Source organism: Tursiops truncatus, chromosome 18 (assembly GCF_011762595.2).
Source record: "Tursiops truncatus isolate mTurTru1 chromosome 18, mTurTru1.mat.Y, whole genome shotgun sequence".
NCBI classification, from domain to species: domain Eukaryota; kingdom Metazoa; phylum Chordata; class Mammalia; order Artiodactyla; family Delphinidae; genus Tursiops; species Tursiops truncatus.
The window spans coordinates 21,637,927-21,658,151 of NC_047051.1; the positions used below are offsets into that span (position 1 = coordinate 21,637,927).

The 20,225-nt window shown below is 37.3% G+C and overlaps 1 protein-coding gene and 1 non-coding gene across 2 annotated transcripts in view; one reads left to right on the top strand and one right to left on the bottom strand.

The window, feature by feature from the left end:
- NUFIP1 (nuclear FMR1 interacting protein 1) overlaps positions 1-20,112 on the top strand; it is a 44,151-nt gene extending 24,039 nt beyond the window's left edge. The window contains exons 7-10 of the mRNA XM_019936527.3: positions 1,891-2,084; positions 12,079-12,195; positions 18,239-18,471; positions 19,809-20,112. Coding sequence (XP_019792086.1) covers positions 1,891-2,084; positions 12,079-12,195; positions 18,239-18,471; positions 19,809-19,925 — 661 coding nt within the window. The 3' untranslated portion in view covers positions 19,926-20,112. The remainder of the gene's footprint in view (positions 1-1,890; positions 2,085-12,078; positions 12,196-18,238; positions 18,472-19,808) is intronic.
- Positions 152-272, bottom strand: LOC117308915 (small nucleolar RNA SNORA40). Its single transcript, XR_004523164.1, has one exon. It is a non-coding gene; the product is annotated as a small nucleolar RNA SNORA40 (small nucleolar RNA).
- Positions 20,113-20,225: the final 113 nt, after the last annotated feature.

Sequence of the window (20,225 nt, forward strand, 5' to 3'; positions counted from 1 at the left end):
TGTTTCATGTCAACATTAAAATTAGAGTACTAAATCCATACAGCTGATAATTTAAAAGCTTAAGATATGAGGGAAATTATCAGCTCTGTAGTCCTGGAAGCAATCTTTATGTTTATCAGTACACCCCATCACTTGATTCTCTTTTAGGTATCATGTTCCTTCTTACCTGTATCAAAACTCATACTGAACAGTAAGTTCTGGGTTGCAAAAGAGGATTTATTTTTGCCCCTGTCTAGAAGTCTTTGTCGAGAAATCAAACAAACACAAGTGCTATTGACCACCTTTTAATTGGGTTGCTTTTCTTGATTCGTAGTGGTTATTTATTTAGATACAAATACTTTTTTGCGTAGAGTATAGGTAGTGCAGATATATATAGTCTTGCAATTTGTGGCTTGCCTTTTTACCCTTAATAGGTGTCTTTTTTTTTTTTTCTCCATATGATAGTCTTAACTGCTCAGATATCTGGGGTCAGCTGGGGGTTATCTGGTGATCTTGACAAGCCTTAGTCACAGCTGGTGGTTTGTTAGCTGATGGTTGGGGTGCCTATATAGTTACTATTTGTGGTACTCCTCATTCTTTTTTTTTTTTTTTTGCGGTACGCGGGCCTCTCACTGCTGTGGCCTCTCCCATTGCGGAGCACAGGCTCCGGACGCGCGGGCTCAGCGGCCATGGCTCACAGGCCCAGCCGCTCTGCGGCACATGGGATCTTCCCGGACCGGGGCACGAACCCGTGTCCCCTGCTTCGGCAGGCGGACTCTCAACCACTGCGCCACCAGGGAAGCCTGGTACTCCTCGTTCTTTAGCGTAGATCCATCTTTCCATCTGATACCATTTTCCTTTTGCCTGAAAGACTTACTATAACATTTCTTGTAGTGAGGGTCTGCTGGAGATGACTTCTTTCAGCTCTGTGTGTCTGAAAAGATCTTTATTTTACCTTCCTATTGGAAAGATATTTTTGCTAGATAAGTAATTCTAGGTTAACAGTTTTCTAAAAATTTTATAGTATTTTAAAGATATTGCCCCATTGTTTTCTTATTTGCATTGTTTCCAAGAGAAATCTGCTGTCATTTTGTTCCTCTATATAAAATACCTTTTATCTCTGACTGCTTTTAAGATTTTCTCTTTTTCACTAGCTTTGAGCAATTTGATCATTATGTGCCTTGGTATTATTTTCTTACTTTGTTTTATTGTCCATTGAGAGTGTATGTAATGAACCTTTTTTTTAAATGGTCTTTGTTTTCCTATGCATAGTTTACATAAGTATGTGCTCACATAAGTATTTGTTTCCTCCTAAGAGTAGTAATTGCTGTGGTTTGAGAGGGCGCTTGATTTGAGCTAGCCATGAAATTGTGCTTGGTCTATGATCTTTAAGTTTATTCTCCTGTAATGTGAAGAGAATAATACCTGTCTAATCTATTTTAAGGAGTTACCATGAAGTTTAAACAAGAACCATGAAGTTTAAACAAGAAACAAGGTAGCATATTTGTAAAAGCGTCAGAAACTTTAAGGCTACTTACAATTAAGGAGATAAGAGTTAATGCACTTTGTAAAGTCTAAGGAGCATTTTATCTTAATGTATAATAGGAATGAAAGAATGCTGCCAATTAAATTCACTTGCTGTTGATTGTACAACATAGCCCAATTTCAGAGGGATTACATTATGGGAGGAAATGTGCAATTTGGAATTGATAAAGTATGGTATATTGTGGTATGTTATCCTTTTAAAGTTCTACTTTGGAAGCCATTGAATTTATTTTATTCTGGTCTCTTTAATGTACTAGGTGACAGGTGATTGACAGCTAAATTTCTTTTGCATTCAGTAATCTTTTTCAAAATTTTCTTGAAAGGTCAGTGCCTTTTATATTAAGAATTGCATTTTTCTTACTCCAGCAAGATGAAGGGGATGGCCAGACATTCACAGGTGGCAAAAATCAGAAGTCCTGGCAAACGTCACAAATGGAAAAATGGTCGTGCTGGACAGAGAGCAGCCATGGGGTCAGGGAATCCCTTGTGTGGTTCGAAGCCTGAAAGTACACCCGAGGCAAATTCAGACCCTCTGGGTGTTTTGGTAAACACCGATTCCGGTAAGCTAAATAAGAAAACGCCGTGTTTTTAAGAGTATAGCCAGTGATGCAGAAATTGATTCTTCACATCCTTGTTTGGGGAGAGTTTAATGGCAAAAAATGTAAAAAGGTAGAATGATGCTTTTGTTCTTAATAGGAGTGTTTTGTCAAAAATCTCGTTAAAGACATTTTTTCTGAATCTTGGGAATGAATGCATGAGGCAGGCAGAATGTGGGAGAAAGATTATATTTATTGGATAATTTCCTTAGTATCATATAATCTTGGAAATTTTCTTAAGATTATTTTGAATGTATAGATGTTGTGGATTCAGATTTGCACCATTATGTGAATTTTCCCACCTAGAAAGCAGGAATTCCAATGGAAGCCAGTATTTATGCTGCTCAGCATGAACATGGTCTCTTTGGGTAAATAATATGAATTCCATATATTTAAATAATACTGTTCTTCCTCAGAGCATAGAATATATTTATGTGTGTTTATTGTTTTTTCTTAAATTCCTTCTAGAATTTAGGAGATAAGTTTACTCTTGCTTATAAGTTGAGAAATTAAAGGACCAAAATGTTGCTGTCACAGAAAGATACCGCTAAGGCTTCATTTCTCTCCTGAAAAATAAAAATGTTTATGTAAATATTTTACCACCTTTCCTTCTAATAACGATGTGAGGCTTTATCCAGTTGCTAGTGATTCTTCTTTTGCAAAGGGGTGTTGCTGATGTTACATTGCAGGTTTGCTAGCAGGCTCTGCTCAACTTGGGGGAAAGCGGCTTTACGACAATCACAGATTATGTTATAAATTTATTTATTTTTGGCTGTGTTGAGTCTTCGTTGCTGCCTGCAGGCTTTCTCTAGTTGCAAGGAGTGGGGGCTACTCTTCATTGTGGTGTGTGGGCTTCTCGTTACAGTGGCTTCTCTTTGTTGCAGAGCACGGGCTCTAGGTGCGCGGGCTTCAGTAGTTGTGGCTTGTGGGCTCTAGAGCGCAGGCTCAGTAGTTGTGGCGCACAGGCTTAGTTGCTCCGCGGCATGTGGAATCTTCCCAGACCAGGGATCAAACCCATGTCCCCTGCACTGGCAGGCGATTCTTAACCACTGCCACCAGGGAAGTCCTGTGGCAGATTACTGAATTTATGGATGGGAAGAAACAGGGGTATAACTACTTCATTGACTAAATCAGGATGGAAAAAGATCTTGGCATAAGGGAATGTTGGGCTAAGAGTGACAAGATAAAATTTAGTAGGAATAATAATAATAAATTATTTTAACACCAACTAATACTTACTGAGTTAAGGTATTGGGTTGGCCAAAAAGTTCGTTTGGGTTTTTCCGTAAGATGTTACGGAAAAACCCAAACAAACTTTTTGGCCAACCCAATACTTACTGTGCTCTAAATGCTTTGTATATATTAGCTCTTTTCCTCCTGACAACATTTTACGTATGTACAGATGCTACTTCCATTTTCGAACCAAGGAACTTAGAGTGAGTAATTTACCTTAGTCATGCTGCTAATTAATGGCAGAGCCAGAATTAGAATTTAGGTGTCTGACTCCTAGTATACTATACTACCTCTACACGTGAAGTCTGAATTTGGCCAAAAAAAATATTGTAGGAGTCTAGGATAGTTGAGATGTGGGAGAGAGGTTTAAAAAGGCATCTTATCCTTGCTGCTAGCAAGGCAAAGACAGAAGACATTGGGCCAGGGCTGAATTTACTCTTGGGCACTGATGTTTTTTCCTTCAAAAAATGTTGGAGAGAGCGCACATACTTCTTCAAACTTACAGTTTGTGACCTTGATGATGAAATACAATCTGTACCTAAATATAAACTTCCATGTCATTAAAATACTTGAAACACAAATGTGAAGACTACTGTTACAAGCAGTGTTACTAATTTGAAAATTACATAATTCTTCCCTTTATGCAATTTTCTAAATGAACATTTGAAGGATTCTGTAGCACTGAATACTCTGTTTTTGCATTGTTAGCTTTGGTTGGGTGATTCTGTTTTCTCATTTTTAAAGAAGTGTTTCAGTGTATCAATCTGGTGAAACACTAACAAAAAGATGAGTATATCTTGCCTCTATTTGTATGTAGGTCTTCAAGAGACACCTTAGACCTGAGAAACAATAGTTAAATGCCTTTCATCCTCATGGTAGAAAGCATTCAGGCAGATCTACGAGCAGTTGAATGAGAGATAGCAAGTAATTTTGTTTTGGCTTAATGTTGAAACTTTTTGCTATTCTGAGGGTCAGAGATGAAAATGTAAGTCTTGAATATAAAAATCCTAAAAGTAAGCTGTAAATTTATAATATTGTTCTTTGAGGAAATCAGAATACCAACAATCAAATAATGGTAGCTTAATTTTGTAGGAAAGAGTCCATTTAAATTTATGTTGTTCTTTACCTGGGATTTCTTCTGGACTTTCACATTTTCCAAATCAATGTTTCAGAGTGTTGGTTTTTCAACTTTCCACTCCAGGTATAGCTACAGAAAACCGTATGTACCATTTTTTCACATGCTCTAGGTATATATCTCAGATTCTCGACTTTCCAATTTATCAGTTTTACCTTGTTTGGAAGCAGCTTCCTTCACATGGGCCAGAGCCAGTCAACCTTCATTAAGATCTAGTTGTGCTTGTTATTCAGGTTGTCAGTGGCAGGGTAGCATTGTGACAGCGTGGCCCTATTCATGCTCAAATGTCACAGTTCACACTTTTCAGCACTAAGCTCACTTTAAAAATGAAGACAGTAGCTCTTGAGAATCTCTATAAGCCTCATGTCACGTTTAGAAAATCACTGCCTGAGCCCACCTTTTTTTCATGGTAGTTGGTAGTATGTGAACCCTCATTAATTGTGCAGATGCTTTGTTTATTTATTTTTAAAGATGGAGAATTTTTAAATTAAATTAATTTATTTATTTTTGGCTGCATTGGGTCCCCGCTGCTGCACGTGGGCTTTCTCTAGTTGTGGTGAGCAGGGGCTACTCTTCGTTGCAGTGCGCAGGCTTCTCATTGCGGTGGCTTCTCTTGTTGCGGAGCACAGGCTCCAGGCGCACGGGCTCAGTAGTTGTGGCTAGCGGGCTCTAGAGCACAGGCTCAGTAGTTGTGGCACACGGGCCCAGCTGCTCCACGGCATGTGGGATCCTCCCGGACTAGGGATTGAACCCATGTCCCTTGCATTGGCAGGTGGACTCTTAACCACTGTGCCACCAGGGAAGTCCCTGTGCAGATGCTTTAAATTGGGAATTGACATTGTTTCAAAAGGAAAGCCTGTCATTTGGAGTCTCTCAGCTTATGGGTTTTGAGTATGGCCTGTTGTCACTAGATTTCCTTGGTGGTGCTCTGCTCTTGTTTAAATACAGCATGTTCTATGGCTTTCCTGGCCCGTGGTTTTAACAAGTATTGTCTGGGCTAGAAGGAAAGGAGCTGGTCAGTAATGTGTCCTGAGCATCACTGACTAAAGTGCCTCAGTGTCCACAAAACAGGAAGGATCCAGTTTGTTAGTCATTCATTATAACAAATATAGCTATTGTCATAGAACACTGGGACATCAGTCTAATAACTATGCATCGAGGTAAGCTAGGTGGCTTCTGTTGTTAAAAAGGTAGACATTCAAGTAAGAAAGTAAGCTGGCCCGGCACATCAGAAATCATGAATGCCCATTGTTAAATACCTGGTTTTGAGGTGTGGAAACTATAAACCAAAGTTCCCATTTTTTTAGAGTGACTTTTTCAATATATAGCTTTTTCTTTGTGAGAATTTATAAATCTTCTTGGGGTTACAGCATATAATTGTGCTTTGTTCCATAAAGACAATAGGAAATAGTGGGGGGAGAGGAGGGTGGCACAAATAAAGAAATAAGTTGTAGAAAGAAGCCAGTTGAGAAGCTTTTTCTAATGTTTAGAGTTGGGTAAGACATTCAAAGGGCAGTTTGTTTTTTGTTATTTTAATTTCAATAGGGATTTACTGAGGTCCTACATTTTGCTTGCCCAGCCCTATAATTCAGTGAAGTCTTTCCCTGCCTTCAAGAAACTCATAGTCTAGTGATAATTTTTAGATTTAAAAAAATTTTTTTGGTCATTGGGAACATGTGTATGTATGAGAGAGAGAGGTGAGATTTCCCCTAAGAAAAGTGTCACTATTTTCTTTTTTTAACAGTAAAAGAAATTATTGGAGTTGGTATTTATAATGCCTTTTTTTTTTTTTTTTGTGGTATGAGGGCCTCTCACTGTTGTGGCCTCTCCCGTTGCGGAGCACAGGCTCTGGACGCGCAGGCTCAGCGGCCATGGCTCACGGGCCCAGCCGCTCTGCGGCATGTGGGATCTTCCCAGACCGGGGCACGAACCCGTGTCCCCTGCATCGGCAGGCGGACCCTCAACCACTTGCGCCACCAGGGAAGCCCCTATAATGTTTTTAAAGTTTGATTTTATAATCTTCATTGCTATTATTTTTGTACTGGTGTTTTTATTATTTTAATTTTAAAATTTTTTCTTAATTTTTATTCAATTATAGAAACTTTTATTATCCTAAATTAGGCCCATCAAAATTTTTAACACACGTTAATATTAAATTGTATAAGACCTTAAAATATTACTCAGGGATCTTTTTCGTTATTTTATGTTTATTTTTTATGGTTTCTGTTTTTTTTAAAATTTTTATTGGAATATAGTTGACTTACAGTGTTGTGTTAGTTTCAAGTGGACAGCAAAGTGAATCAGTTATACATATACATACATCCACTCTTTTTTAGATTCTTTTCCCATGTAGGTCATTACAGAGTATTGAGTAGACTTCCCTGTGCTATACAGTAGGTCCTATTAGTTATCTATTTTATATATAATAGTGTATATATGTCAATCCCAATCTCCCAATTTATCCCTCCCCCCTTTACCCCCCTGTAACCATAAGTTTGTTTTCTACATCTGAAACTCTATTTCTGTTTTGTAAATAAGCTCATTTGTACTCTTTAAAAATTCCACATATAAGCGATACCATATGATATTTGTCTTTCTCTGTCTGACTTACTTCACTCAGTATGACAATCTCTAGGTCCATCCATGTTGCTGCAAATATACTGCTATTTTTAGTTTAGAGAGATGTTTTGGCTGCTTTTATTAAAATGTGGGTGAAGTTTCTTGAGTATTATTTTATCAGCTCTGCCTATGGTATAGTCATTCTAAGATGGCTGCTAGAAATGCCTACATTAGAACTGCCAAGTAGATCTGAGCGTCTGTGTGAACAGCCTTCTGTTTTTGAGATGAAGAGTCACCATCGAGGATGTTTTGATAGTGCCAAAAGTGTCATTACATGTGGTGAGTCCCCAAAACATAACTGAGGGGGACGAAATAGGAAAAGAGGTGTTCATTTGTATGAACTCCTAGCTCTTTCCCTTGGGAAGGCAGTTAAGTGTAGTGAGCTTTGTGACACTCCTCGTAATGAGTACACCAACCACTCATGTTGTGGTTTTAATGTATGTCTGAAATTCTTTGCTTCGAGAGGTGGAGATTAATTTCCCTCCCCTTGAATGTGGGCTGGACTTAGTGACTTGTTTTTAGGAATAGAATAATGAAAGAGCAGAATAGTAACGTGGTGGAGACTACCGAGTGATCATGGTTAATATCACCAGTAATAGGTTGAGATGTACTCCCTGATATATGATGAGAAGGTCACTACCTAAAATCCACAACCTCAGTCTAATCATTAGAAAACATCAGACAGACCCAGCTGAGGGGTATTCTGCAATAACTGACCGGTAGTCTTTAAAACAGTCAAGTTCATGAAAGGCAAGGAAATACTGAGAATTTGTCACAGGTTTGGAGAAGACACAGATCAAGGTGTCATGGTAATTGAACGTGATGTGATATGGTGGATTGAATCCTAGAACAGAAAAAGGACATTAGTGGAAAAACTGGTGAAATTACATTACAGTCTGTAGTTTAGGTAGTAGTAGTATTCCAATGTTAATTTGTTAGCTATGGTAAATGTACTGTGGTTTGTAAGATGTTAATATTAGGGGAAGCTAGGTGAAGGGTATATGGAAATTCTTGGTACTATCTTTGCAACACTTGTGTAAATCTAAAATTGTTTCAAAATATAAAGTTTAGAAAAAAAGGGAGGCAGGAAAGGGGTGATATGTAGGCCAGTTAAAGCTGTGTGGTCCACTTCTTGAATTGAATTGTGAGGAAACACTTTCTTCCAGGTTTTATTTTCCTATGTTTTCTTCTTCTATTCATTTCTGATTATAAAAATAATGCAGAAAATGTGAGGAAAAAACTGAAAAACATAAAATAAAAAACAACCTACTTTCTTAACTTACAGACAGCCACTGCTCACGTTTTGTTTTATATCCTTCAGTGTTTTTCTTATACACATGTATGTGATTTTTTAAGAAAAATGGAATCATTTTATTGAAAAGAAAAAAGAATAAGCTCTGAATCCAGACAAAATCAGGTTTCTTTTGTGGTACCACCTCGGCATAGCTCTGTCATTCTGTACCAGTTAGCCTTTCTGAACTTGTCCTTAACTCATTCATGCAAGAGTTTGTTCTTCAAATATTTCTTGAGCACTTATGTACTGTTCTAGGCTCTGAGGATACAGTACTGAACAAAGCCAAACCCCTTCTCTCCTGTACCTTATGTTCTGCTTGGGGCAGCTGCAGTAAATAGGGGTTGATATCCTTCATAACGATGAGTAAAGCTAAGGAAAAGGATGGAGAATGGCAATTGGAGAAAGGGGTGTGCTATTTTATATAATCAGCAATGGCATCTGTATGATAAGGCGATATTAAGAAATCTGAGTAAAATTAGGGGCTGAGACCTGAGGGGAGAGTTTTCCAAGCAGAGAAAGCACCAAGTGCGAACACCCCATGGTGAGAGCATGCTTGTGTATTCAGGGAACAGCAAGATTGGAGTGGAGTAAGCCAGGAAGAAAGTGGTGAAGGATCAGATCAAGTAGGGTCTTGTAGGCAGCAAAGGACTTGGGACTTTACTCCGAGGTTGAGCAGAGAGGTGATGTGATGTGTTAAGGTGGAGAATGGACTGCAGAGGTGGGCGGGTCATATCAGGGTGTCCTTTTAGGAGGCTGCTAGAACTGTCCAGGTAAGAAATGTTGACTGGGACTGGGGTTATAGAAGTGAAGTAATGAGGAGGAGTACGATTCTGGATATATCTTCAAAATAGAGCTGACCGTATTTGTGGCTAGATTGGATATGGTATGTGAAAAGGAGAAGAGTCAAGGGTGATTGCTAGGTTTTGGCGTAACCATGAAGAAGAGCTGGCGTTTACTGAGATGGAGACTACTGGCAGGCATGTTTGGAGGAGAAATCAAGCGCTTGTTTTTGGACGTGTTAACATTTGAGGTGCCTGTTTGATACCCAAGCAGAGATGTTGAATAGCAGTTAGGTTATTCTGGAGTTTAGGGGATAATTGAAGGCTGGAGGTATACATTTGTGATTTACCAGGATCTAGATAGTACTTTGAGATAAAATGAGATCATAAGAGGAGGAGGAGGCATAAAGAGAAAAGGTTGCTGAGGATTGGACCCAGGGACATTCAAGAATTTTGAAGTTGGTCAATGAAGAGAATTTAGTAGGGAGACTGGGAAAGGAGAGCCAAGTGAAAGGGTTCTGGAAGCCAAGTGAAGGAAATGTTTTTAAAAGTAAAACATGACTACAGTTGGCCCTTGAACAATTTGGGAGGTTAGGGGCACCAGCCCTCCACGTGGTCGAAAATTCAAGTGTAACCTGTAATCTGCCTTCCATGTAATGCAGTTCTTCTGTATCCACAGTTCCCAATCCATGGATTCAACCAACTGCAGATCAGTTTCAATAGTATTTACTATCGAAAGATATCTGTGCATAAGTGGACCCATGAACTTCAAGCCCGTGTTGTTCAAGGGTCACTTGGACTGTCAGATGTCATCACTAAGTTAAATAAGATGAGCACCAACAAGTATTCCTCTTTGGCAACACAGAGGAATCCAGTGAACTTGGAAGAAAAAGGTTCACTGGTGTGGTGGGCCTGAAAGGCAGATTGGAGTAGATTCTGGAACGTGTCAGATAGCTGTAGGAAATTTCAGGCCCAGGTGTTCCCTGGTGAATTATACAAATAGTTATTTGGGGTTTTGCTCTGAAAGGGAACAGAGAAATGGGCTATAGCTGGAAGACATTTATTAACATTCTAGACCAGAGAGACATTTTGGTAGGATGACTTAATTTTAAGAAGAGGACTTTATATATCTGTAGGAGATATTCTAGCCCACTAGTTAAGAAGTGGGATTTGGAATCAGATAGCTAGAATTTAAATTTGACCCATGTGTTCTATAGATTTGTTACCTAAAGGATCATCCAGTTCAGATTCTCTGAATTTTGGTTTCATCACCTGTAATTAATAATGAAGGCAGGGCTTCCCTGGTGGCGTACTGGTTAAAAATATGCCTGCCAAGGCAGGGGACATGGGTTCGAGCCCTGGTCCGGGAAGATCCCACATGCCGTGGAGCATCTAAGCCCGTGCGCCACAACTACTGAGCCTACGCTCTGGAGCCTACAAGCCACAACTACTGAAGCTCACGCTCCGAGAGCCCGTGCTCTGCAACAAGAGAAGCCACCGTGATGAGAAGCCCACGCACTGCAACAAAGAGTAGCCCCAGCTCGCCACAACTAAAGAAAGCTCACGTGCAGCAACAAAGACCCAATGCACCCAAAAAAAAAAAATAGTGAAGGTGATACTTCATAAGGATTAAATGAGCTCATGCTTTTAAAGAGCATTATATAGTCAACTGTATTGTACTTTTTGGTGCCTCTCTTTGGGTCTTAGAAGGAAATACTACACTTTGGTACATCATCATTCAAACAATGAGATGACCAGTGTCTGTACTAATATTGTTGCAGATTCTGTTTTATCCACTAGTAACTTATTTATATATATATATAACTGCATATTTTCCTTTCCCTTTATTAATTCAGGAGAAAAGGTAATAAGTTAGTTAAAAATCGACAAGGAGCAGTGTTTGGAGGGGCTGCTGCTGGGCAGTGTGGATTGGGGGAGGAGAGAGGATTTAACTTCATCCACCAGAAGGTGGTAATTCCATACTCACATAAAAGTTTCCTCCTGTTTCCTACTGGCATGTTTTGGTTTCCCTTAGACTGACTTGGTAAACGTTAAGTACTGTCTTGAAACATTTCATATTGGTTGTGGATTGAGTTGGTTCACTACACAGACAGGTTACTTACTGTCTTCATTCTTCAGTCAGGCATTACTGACTTGTTTAGAATAGATGTAATACATTTTGAGAGCTGCCAAAAATAAATGTAATAGGTGGTGTCCGGGGGCTACAGCTAGGCTTACTGGGCTCTGATCAAACACTTTACCTTTGGCAGGCTCTTAGTACTTGGTAATTCTCATAGTTGGCTTGTTTACTTAAGTTCTTAGAAGTTCTAAATAATAAAAATTTTGGGCGGATTCAGTTCAGCGGAACTCTTTGTGCCTTCAGCTATAGAATGGTTGAAATGTTATATGTGCCCTCTAACCCCGTCGTAAAAACAACAAAAAGAGTGGATATTTTATATTTTACTTATTCTAAATCTAATTTTCATAGTCTGTGATCCTAATCCAGTGAAGTCAAATAAGTTTATGGCCTTCCTGCTACCTTAATAAAATTAATTAATAGCCTAAATAAAATAAAATAATAACAAAGACTGTCTGGTTAATTTAGAGAAGGCCCAAGTTCCATAACCTGTGAAGCATGGTAAGAAACTGAGTCGTGTATAGCTTCCATTTGCCCCTCTGTTTTCTCTTTGGGGTAGATAGCTTATCTGACCATAAAGATTTAAACCAAGGGGAAATTTTTCGAGTCTCCTGGATTTCATTTTTGGGAAGATTGAGGAAATGATCAGAAATTACTTTCTTTTCACTAACACATGAGGGAGTGGGGGGCTGTCAGCTTTCTTTCTTATGGTTGTAGATATTTTTGGTATACAGTTTTACTCTTAGGTCTTTCTATTCCAGAGTCCGATAAAGAGGAGAAACCACAAAATGCTGTCATACCTAAGGAAGTGACACCAGCCCTGTGCTCCCTAATGAGCAGCTATGGCAGCCTCTCGGGGTCGGAGAGTGAGCCAGAAGGTAAGTTATGGGCTCAGTTGTTACAGTTAGGTTTGTTTCGTTGCTTTTTGCCTTTGATGTACACTACGCATCAGTAGCATCCTTTCATATGTATGTATCTGAGGACAAGGTGTGTCATGCACATTCTTTGATCCTCAAGTTCCTTCTTCGTTTGATTCAGAAGTTAACATGGGATGAAATGAAGTGGGAGAAATGGGGAAATGTATTGCTCCTCTAGGAGAAAAGGGCAAACAATAATAAAAGAATAGGAAGGGGAAGAGATAATATCCACTAGTGAAATCAAAGAATATTCTAAAAGATATAGTGAAGAAGGTTAATTACTTCTCTCTACTCTCAAGAACCCTTGTCTTAACATGTTTTGCACCTTTAGTAGGTGGAGCGAGGTCCTTTGTGACAAAGAGGATAATAACATTCCTTACATGTATATGGGGCATTGCTCTTTATAGAGCTCATTTACCTAAATTATCTCATTTGGAGAACACAGTAACCCTATACTTGCGTTGCATTTGCCTGTGTATGTACTTTAAAGGTTGAGAGACACGGAATCCTTTAGATAGTCTTTCTGAGAAGTTAACCTTGTTCAGGATACATGTCTTAACCTTTAAAGATGATAATAAACCAGCTCAATCACTAGCGTCTCTTTTAGGGCCACCTAAAAGAGCTGCAGGTAGGCTTGGCAGTATGGCAGTTCTTAACCCAAGGTTCATATCAGTAATCCAGCATTTGTTTAGTGAATAAGCATGTGTCCTACTGTGCCTGTGTACCTGGCTCTGCATGGTCGTTTTATCTAGGCTTCACCAACCAACCATGAGAGAATTAATGAGTGTGTGTCTCAGATATGTAATCACAGTAGGGGCTGTACTCAAGAATAGAGGGTCTTAAAAGTGAATATGTAGGATGAAGGGAAGGTTTGAATGTAATTGGATGAAGATGGCAGGACTTTTAATGTTGGCTAGGCTAGAGAAAATCAATGTTTGTGTAGTTGAGATGTTGAAGGAAGAGTTGGGCTTTAATACGAAAGTTAAGGTTTAGATCTATCTATAACAGGAATTTTTTTTCCCTTTTTTCCTTTTACTATGGTAGCTGGCTAAAAGCTAGTTGAATTTTGAAATATAAACTACTTTGGCTTTATCAGAATATTCCTTAGCAGATGGTTGCCTCTTCTTATTTTTTTTTTAATCTTAAGAAAAACAGTATTTATTTCTTTACTCTTGTTTCCATTATACTGATATGAAGATGAAGTTATTCTTTAAACACGTATTACATTTCCTGCTTATCATTTGTATTTATGACAGGTGATAGCAAAGAAAGCTATTACCAGATTACTGAATCCCATAAAAACAAGCTGTTCTAATGCTTTCTTCTCTCATTCCTAAGATAAAACATTTTATACTCATGTCTTCATTTTGAGGCTGCCACTATTTTTTAAATTAGAAGGAAGAAAGGAAACTGGAAGGGATCTTTGAGGTTTCAACCCTCCATTTTATAGACCCTTAAGCTTCGAGAGGGTAGGTTTGCAAAGCTAGTATATGGCAAAGCTGATGTAAAGCTTAGGCTTAGGGACTTAAATGTCTAAAGAAGCCAACTATATTGCCTTCCATCACAGTCTTTCTTTGTGTGGCATTTGCTATCTTCCTGCACAGTAATGCATAGCTTTTCTTTTCTAGTACATAACAGAAGATGTTGTCTGTTAAAAGATATATTTGATTTTGTATGAATTCGTTTTGACTAATTGTTTAAAATGTCCTGCCTTAAGGAAAATGTCCTTGCTTCACATTCCTAAGCCTTAAGAATTATTTTATGTAATTTGAATTCAGCTTTATTAAGCCATCCAGGTCACTAGCAAATTTCTAGCTTTCAGTGTTAATTCTGGGCTATAGGATAGGATAGGATATTGACATAGAGGGACTTCAGAGTAAATAAACCAAGGAAATAAAGTGAGCCTTCTCTGAACCATGAAACAGTGTCTAGAAGGCTTCTTATTTAAGTGAGTTCTAAATGGAGATAAGCAGTCTGATTCTCACAGATTTTAACGACCGTATTTTCATATTTAAGACCTGTCTTAACTTAGGAATTAACATAGAAGTGTGTAGAGGATCTTAAACATGAATAGTGCTTTTCCAGAATGAATTTTAAACAAGGAAAGGGTCCTTCCAGAAAGACTGAGCAAAAGAAGAGGCTATATACTTGGTTCTGGGGCTTTCAGAATCGTTAAGATATAGATAAGAAAGAAAATTTCAGTGAGCAGTATTTCCAAACGTTTTATCTATCCTGGGTCTTGCATGTTAGTTTTTTGCTTTTGTTTGCGCCATATGAGAAGTTAAGCACAGTTTTGCAACTCCCCAAAATTGTTATGTTTCTTCAAACAGGTTTGGCTATGATTGAGGGACATAAGAGAAAATAGTGCCCTAGTTTTTCTTTTTTGCCTTTAATTATTATTCCCATAGTTTTGAACTCTGCAAACCACTTGTGAATTCTTAGCTCCATTGTTTTTTGGTTATATTTCTCTTCTTTTCCTCTTTTCCCCATTAGTTTGAAGGCACATTAAAATCACTATCAGGGCAAATTCTTATATAGTGCTTACTCTGTTTCGGGCACTGTTTAATGTGCTTTACTCATTTAATTATTGCAGTAACCTCATGAAGTAGGTGCCATTACTTAGGAGGAAATTTAGGCAGAGATAAGTAGCTGCTCCAAGGTCACACAGCTAGGAAGTCTTGGATCTAGAATTTGAACCTAACAGTTTGTAACAGAGTCTGTGCTTCTAACACTTACCCTGTACTTCCTTTCAAATGTAATTTCCACATTCAGTCCTATGTAATGCTTGAATGTTGAGGGTTTTGAGGCATATGATTAGCCTGTTACACTCTTGTCCAGGCAATTGAACTCAGTTCCCAACGTCTAGGATAGAACTCTTTATATCACATTAGCCTATAATTCATGGTAATCAAAAATATAGAAAAACCATTTGGGGCTGAGAGGAGGGAATTCCTATCTTAATACTTGTGAATTTTCAACTGATTATATGGTGGTGGTGGTTTTTTTTCTCAATGTGGTGAAATACACCAATTGATTTTCAAATGTCAAACTAACCCTGTATTCCTGGGATAAAGTCTACTTGGAATTGGTGTATTACCTGTTTAATACATTACTGGATTTGATTTGCCAATATTTTATTAAGGATTTTTGCATCCGTGTTCTTGAGGAATATTAGTCTGTGTTTTTCTTCTCTTATAGGCTTTGTCTGGATTTGGGATGAGTTGGGATCTGTTTCCTCCTCCTCTTTTAAGGATTTGTGTAGAATTGCTGCAATTTTTTCTTGTTTGTAGGATTCAGTAGTGAAGCCATCTGTACCTGGCATTTTCTCTGGGGGAAGATTCTAAATTAATCAAATTTCCTTAATAGGTATAGCACTATTCAGATTTTCTACTTTTTCCTTGAGCCAGTTTTGGTAATTTATATTTTTCAAAAGAATTTGTTTCAATTTGACCAATTGTCAAGTTTATTGGCATAAAGTTGTTTGTGATATTTTCTTGTGATATATGTAGGATTTATAGTGATGTTCCTTCTTTGATTCCTTATACTATTAATTGGGTTTTTTTTTCCCCCTTTTTTCTTGATCAGATCATCTTGCTAGGTGTTTATTAATTTTATAAATCTTTTCAAGGAACTGCCTTCTGGCTTTGTTGATTTTTTTCTGTTGTCTATTTCTAATTGATTTTCACACTTTCACTCTTTCTTTCCTCCTCACTTTCTACCTTGTCACAGTAGAAACTGAGATAAGTGATTTTAAATTTTTTTCATTTCTAATGTAAGCATTCAGAGCTATACATTTGCCTCCATGCATTGCTTTAGCTGCATCCCGCAAATTTGACACATTTTGTTTTCATTTTTATTTATATCAAAATATTTTTTAATTTCTCTTGTGATATGTCCTTTAACTCTGGTTATTTAGAAGTCTGTTGTTCAGCTCCAGTTTTTTGGAGGGCTTTTAACGATAGTTTTCTGTTATTGATTTTATTTACTTCTGTTATGGTCAGAGAACATATTCTATATGCTTTCAGTTTTTCAATTTATTGAGATTCGTTTTATACCCCAACACATATATACCCCAAAACATGTTTATGTGAACTTGACAAGACTGTGTGTTGTGTTAGCAGGCATGAAAACAACATGAATCTCCTGGTACGTCTCCATCAGAGCTCCTAGGTGACCAGGAGTGAGCAGTCATATTTTGAAAGGAATCTTTTTCTGAGCAGTAGGTCTCATCAATAGGCTTGATATAGTCAGTAAACCATGTCATAAACATGTGCTGTGTCATCCAGGCTTCATTGTTGCATTTATAGAGCACAGGCAGAGTAGATTTAGTGTAATTCTTAAGGACCCTAGGATATTCAGAATGGTAAAGGAGCATTGGCTTCAACTTTAAGTCACCAGCTGCATTAGCCCCTTACAAGAGAGTCAGTTTGTCCTTTGAAGCTTTAAAGGCAAGCATTGTCTTCTCCTCTCTAGCTATGAAAATTCTAGATGGCATCTTCTTCCAATACAAGGCTGTTTCGTCTACATAGAAACTCTGTTGTTTAGTGTAGTCGCCTTTGTTAATTGTCTTAGCTAGGTCTTCTGGATAATTTGCTGCAGCTTTATTTACATCAGCACTTGCTGCTTCACCTCGCACTTTTATGTCATGATGACGGCTTCTTTTAAATCTCTGTTAGTTTCAGACCTTTCTTCTGCAGCTTCCTCACTTCTCTCGGCCTTCATAGAATTGAAGAGAGTTAGGGCCTTGCTCTGGATTATAGGCTTTTGCCTTAAGGGAATGTTGTGGCTGGTTTGATCTTCTGTCCAAACCACTACAGCTTTCTGCATATCAGCAGTAAGGCTGTTTCCCTTCCTTATCATTTGTGTGTTCACTGGAGTAGCACTTTTAATTTCCTTCAAAAACTTTTCCTTTGCTTTCACAACTTGGCTAACTGGTACAAGAGGCCTAGCTTCTGGCCTGTCTCAGCTTTTGACTTAAAAGTGAAAAACGTAAAAAAAAAAAAAAAAAAAAAGTGAAAAACGTGAGACACTTCCTTTCACTTGAACACTCAGAGGCCATTGTAGCACAGTTATTAACTGGCATAATTTCAGTATTGTGTCTCAGGGAATAGGGAGGCCTGCGGAGAAGGAGAGAAATGAGAGAATGGCAGGTAGGTAAAGCAGTCAGAACATACATATTTATGAATTAAGTTTATTGTCTTATATGGGCATGGTTTGTGGTGACCCAAAACAATTACAATAGTAACATCAAAGATCACTGATTACAGATGACTATAACAGATTTAATAACAGTGAAAGTTTGAAATATTGAATCACCAAAATGTGACAGAGAGACATGAAGTTTGAAATATTGAATTACCAAAATGTGACAGAGAGACATGAAGTGAGCAATTGATGTTGAAAAAATGGTGCTGATAGACTTGCTCAATGTTGCCACAAACCTTCAATTTGTACAGAACGCTCTATCTGTGAACAACATTAAATCGAAGCACAGTAAAGTGAAGTATTCCTGTAATTTAAGAATTTTATAGCAATATACTTAGATTTTCCTCTTCCCTTCCTTTGTGCTATTGTTATCTTAGATTTTAATTCTATAGATGTTATAAATCCTACATACATTGTTATTATTATTTTTGCTTTAAATAGTCAATTATCTTTAAAATTTTTTTCAAATGAGAAAAAAGGTCTTTTGTATTTATCCACATATTGACTTTCTGGCACTCTTCATTCCTTTGTGTAGATCCAAGTTTCCATCTGGTATCATTTCTTTCATAGGGATCGTTTTCTGTAGTTCTTTGTGGTAATCTCAATTATTGGCAGTCATAGCTCACAATTTGAAAAATTTTGTATAATACATTGTACATGCTCAGTTTTAACTAATAAGTAGCCAGTATTATGGCTGGGGAAGGGGAATATTATGGGGTGTGTTTTTTTGTTATCTGTGTAAGTTTTCCCTGTTTTTTAATTTGTTTTTTATTTTTGTGTTTATATTTCATCACATTAGAAGTTCCCATCAAGACTGAAGCAGACATTCTGGCAGAAGACCAGGTTCTTCATAGCAGTACTCCTAAGAAACCAAGTCAAGATGTTAAAGCAACTGTTAGAAATTTCTCAGAAGCCAAGTATGAGAGCCAAAAGAAAAGTTTTAAAAACACAAATCCTAAGAGGAAAAAAAATTATCGCAATTATCAAACATTATTTGAACCAAGAACACACCATCCATATCTCCTGGAAATGGTAAGTGATTTTTCTTTATGTTCTGATCTTTGTGTTCTTCTTGTGTCTTGAAGATAGAGCTCCTGGGCTGGTGTGTGTGTATTTTAAGGTTACCAGAGACATATGCTCCTTGGAGAGTTATCTATGTATCTTAATTCTGAAGCTGCATTTGAAATATAGCTGATATTTGGTAAATGTAGAATAATTACAATTTTCAAAACTGCTTAAAATAAAGGAATCTAGGTTTAAGTGGTTGGTAAAGAAATAGGTATTGAAGTGTACTGACCTTTATAAAGTTTTCCTATTGAGAGCACAGCTAAATACAGTGCAGGCTGAAGGGAGAGAAAGGGTTTTATGTTTATTCTGTGCATTATTGGCTTTATTCTCAGCATGATGTGCTCAAAAATTTATGATCTTTCTTCAAATTGTAAGAAGCAATGCCTCTTTTGATTCTAAGTGATGGACACGAAGCTGTTCAAAGATCCAAGACTTTCATTTCTAAGAGTGATAGAAATACTCTGAAATTTTCAGTGGAATTGTAAAACTATCTATTGGCATTCTGTGCAAAGTCTGATTTTGCCTGGTCAGATATATGCTTCTGCTGTAGCTGAAGTGTTCTGTGACTACACTCTATGACATGTTGTAATACATGTAGACACAGTTGCTTCTTAATAAAAATTGATCTGAAATGTACTCTGTTTTGTAAATTTTGGTGCTATATAAAGTAAATTGCATTTTTTTAATGTTTACCTTATAAGTGGTATATTAAATCATCTTTCTACTGAAAGGTCCTGTGTGGGTGTTTCTGAACTACATTAATGACATCAGAAGTAAAATGAGTAGTTACATTAAATCTTTTTGGCGAATCACATATAATTCCTTGGTTATGTATTCTAGATACCAGGGATTTTCAGCTTTCTTTTAATTACAGTAAACACAAAAATGGGAAGTTCTGAAAGACCAGCAGTGTTAGGATTTTTTACTGCTAGTTTCATTATTACTATATTTACCATATCTCCTTACCACTTTCTGTACTGTTTATAGATTTGGGTTTAGGAGGATCCTGTTTGACATGATTTTTAGATTTAAAGAATTGTAGACTTTTAAACCTATTTTTCCTGTCCTTTGCTTGATAGTCCTAGAGAGGATCTCAAATGTGAACATTTGTGCTTAAGCTAGATAGTTTTGGTTAAAAGGAAATATTCTTGCATTGCGTTTTAGGAAAATAATTAGTAAATATAATACACATCTTTATTGTTCTGTGTTCTTTATATAGAGAAGGCACACATGCTATTTTAGATGGTGTTTCTTGGATATATTTTATTTACCAGCTAATCTTTTTATTTATCATTTCTTAGCTTTTAGCTCCAGACATTCGACATGAAAGAAATGTGATTTTGCAGTGTGTTCGGTACATCATTAAAAAAGACTTTTTTGGACTTAATACTACTTCTGCAAAAACTAAAGATGAATAGGTGTCTGGTGTTTTAGTACACATATCTGAAGCATGTAAAATAGCAACATCTTCAAGTTTGTGGAGGAAAACCTTTTCTTTTTTTTAAACTGGATTAGTAATTAAATTGTAAGCCTCATGGGCTATTATGTAGGATTTTCAAGTCTTTCCTTTGATTCTATACAAATAAATACATAACTGATTTTTAAGACTGTGTCTGTATTGTTGGGATCATACATAATATTTGCTGGCAGAATTCTACTTTTTATTTGTGTTTATTGCTGTCATGTAAGGAAGTCTGCCCTTGGGCCAGTTAAGAATT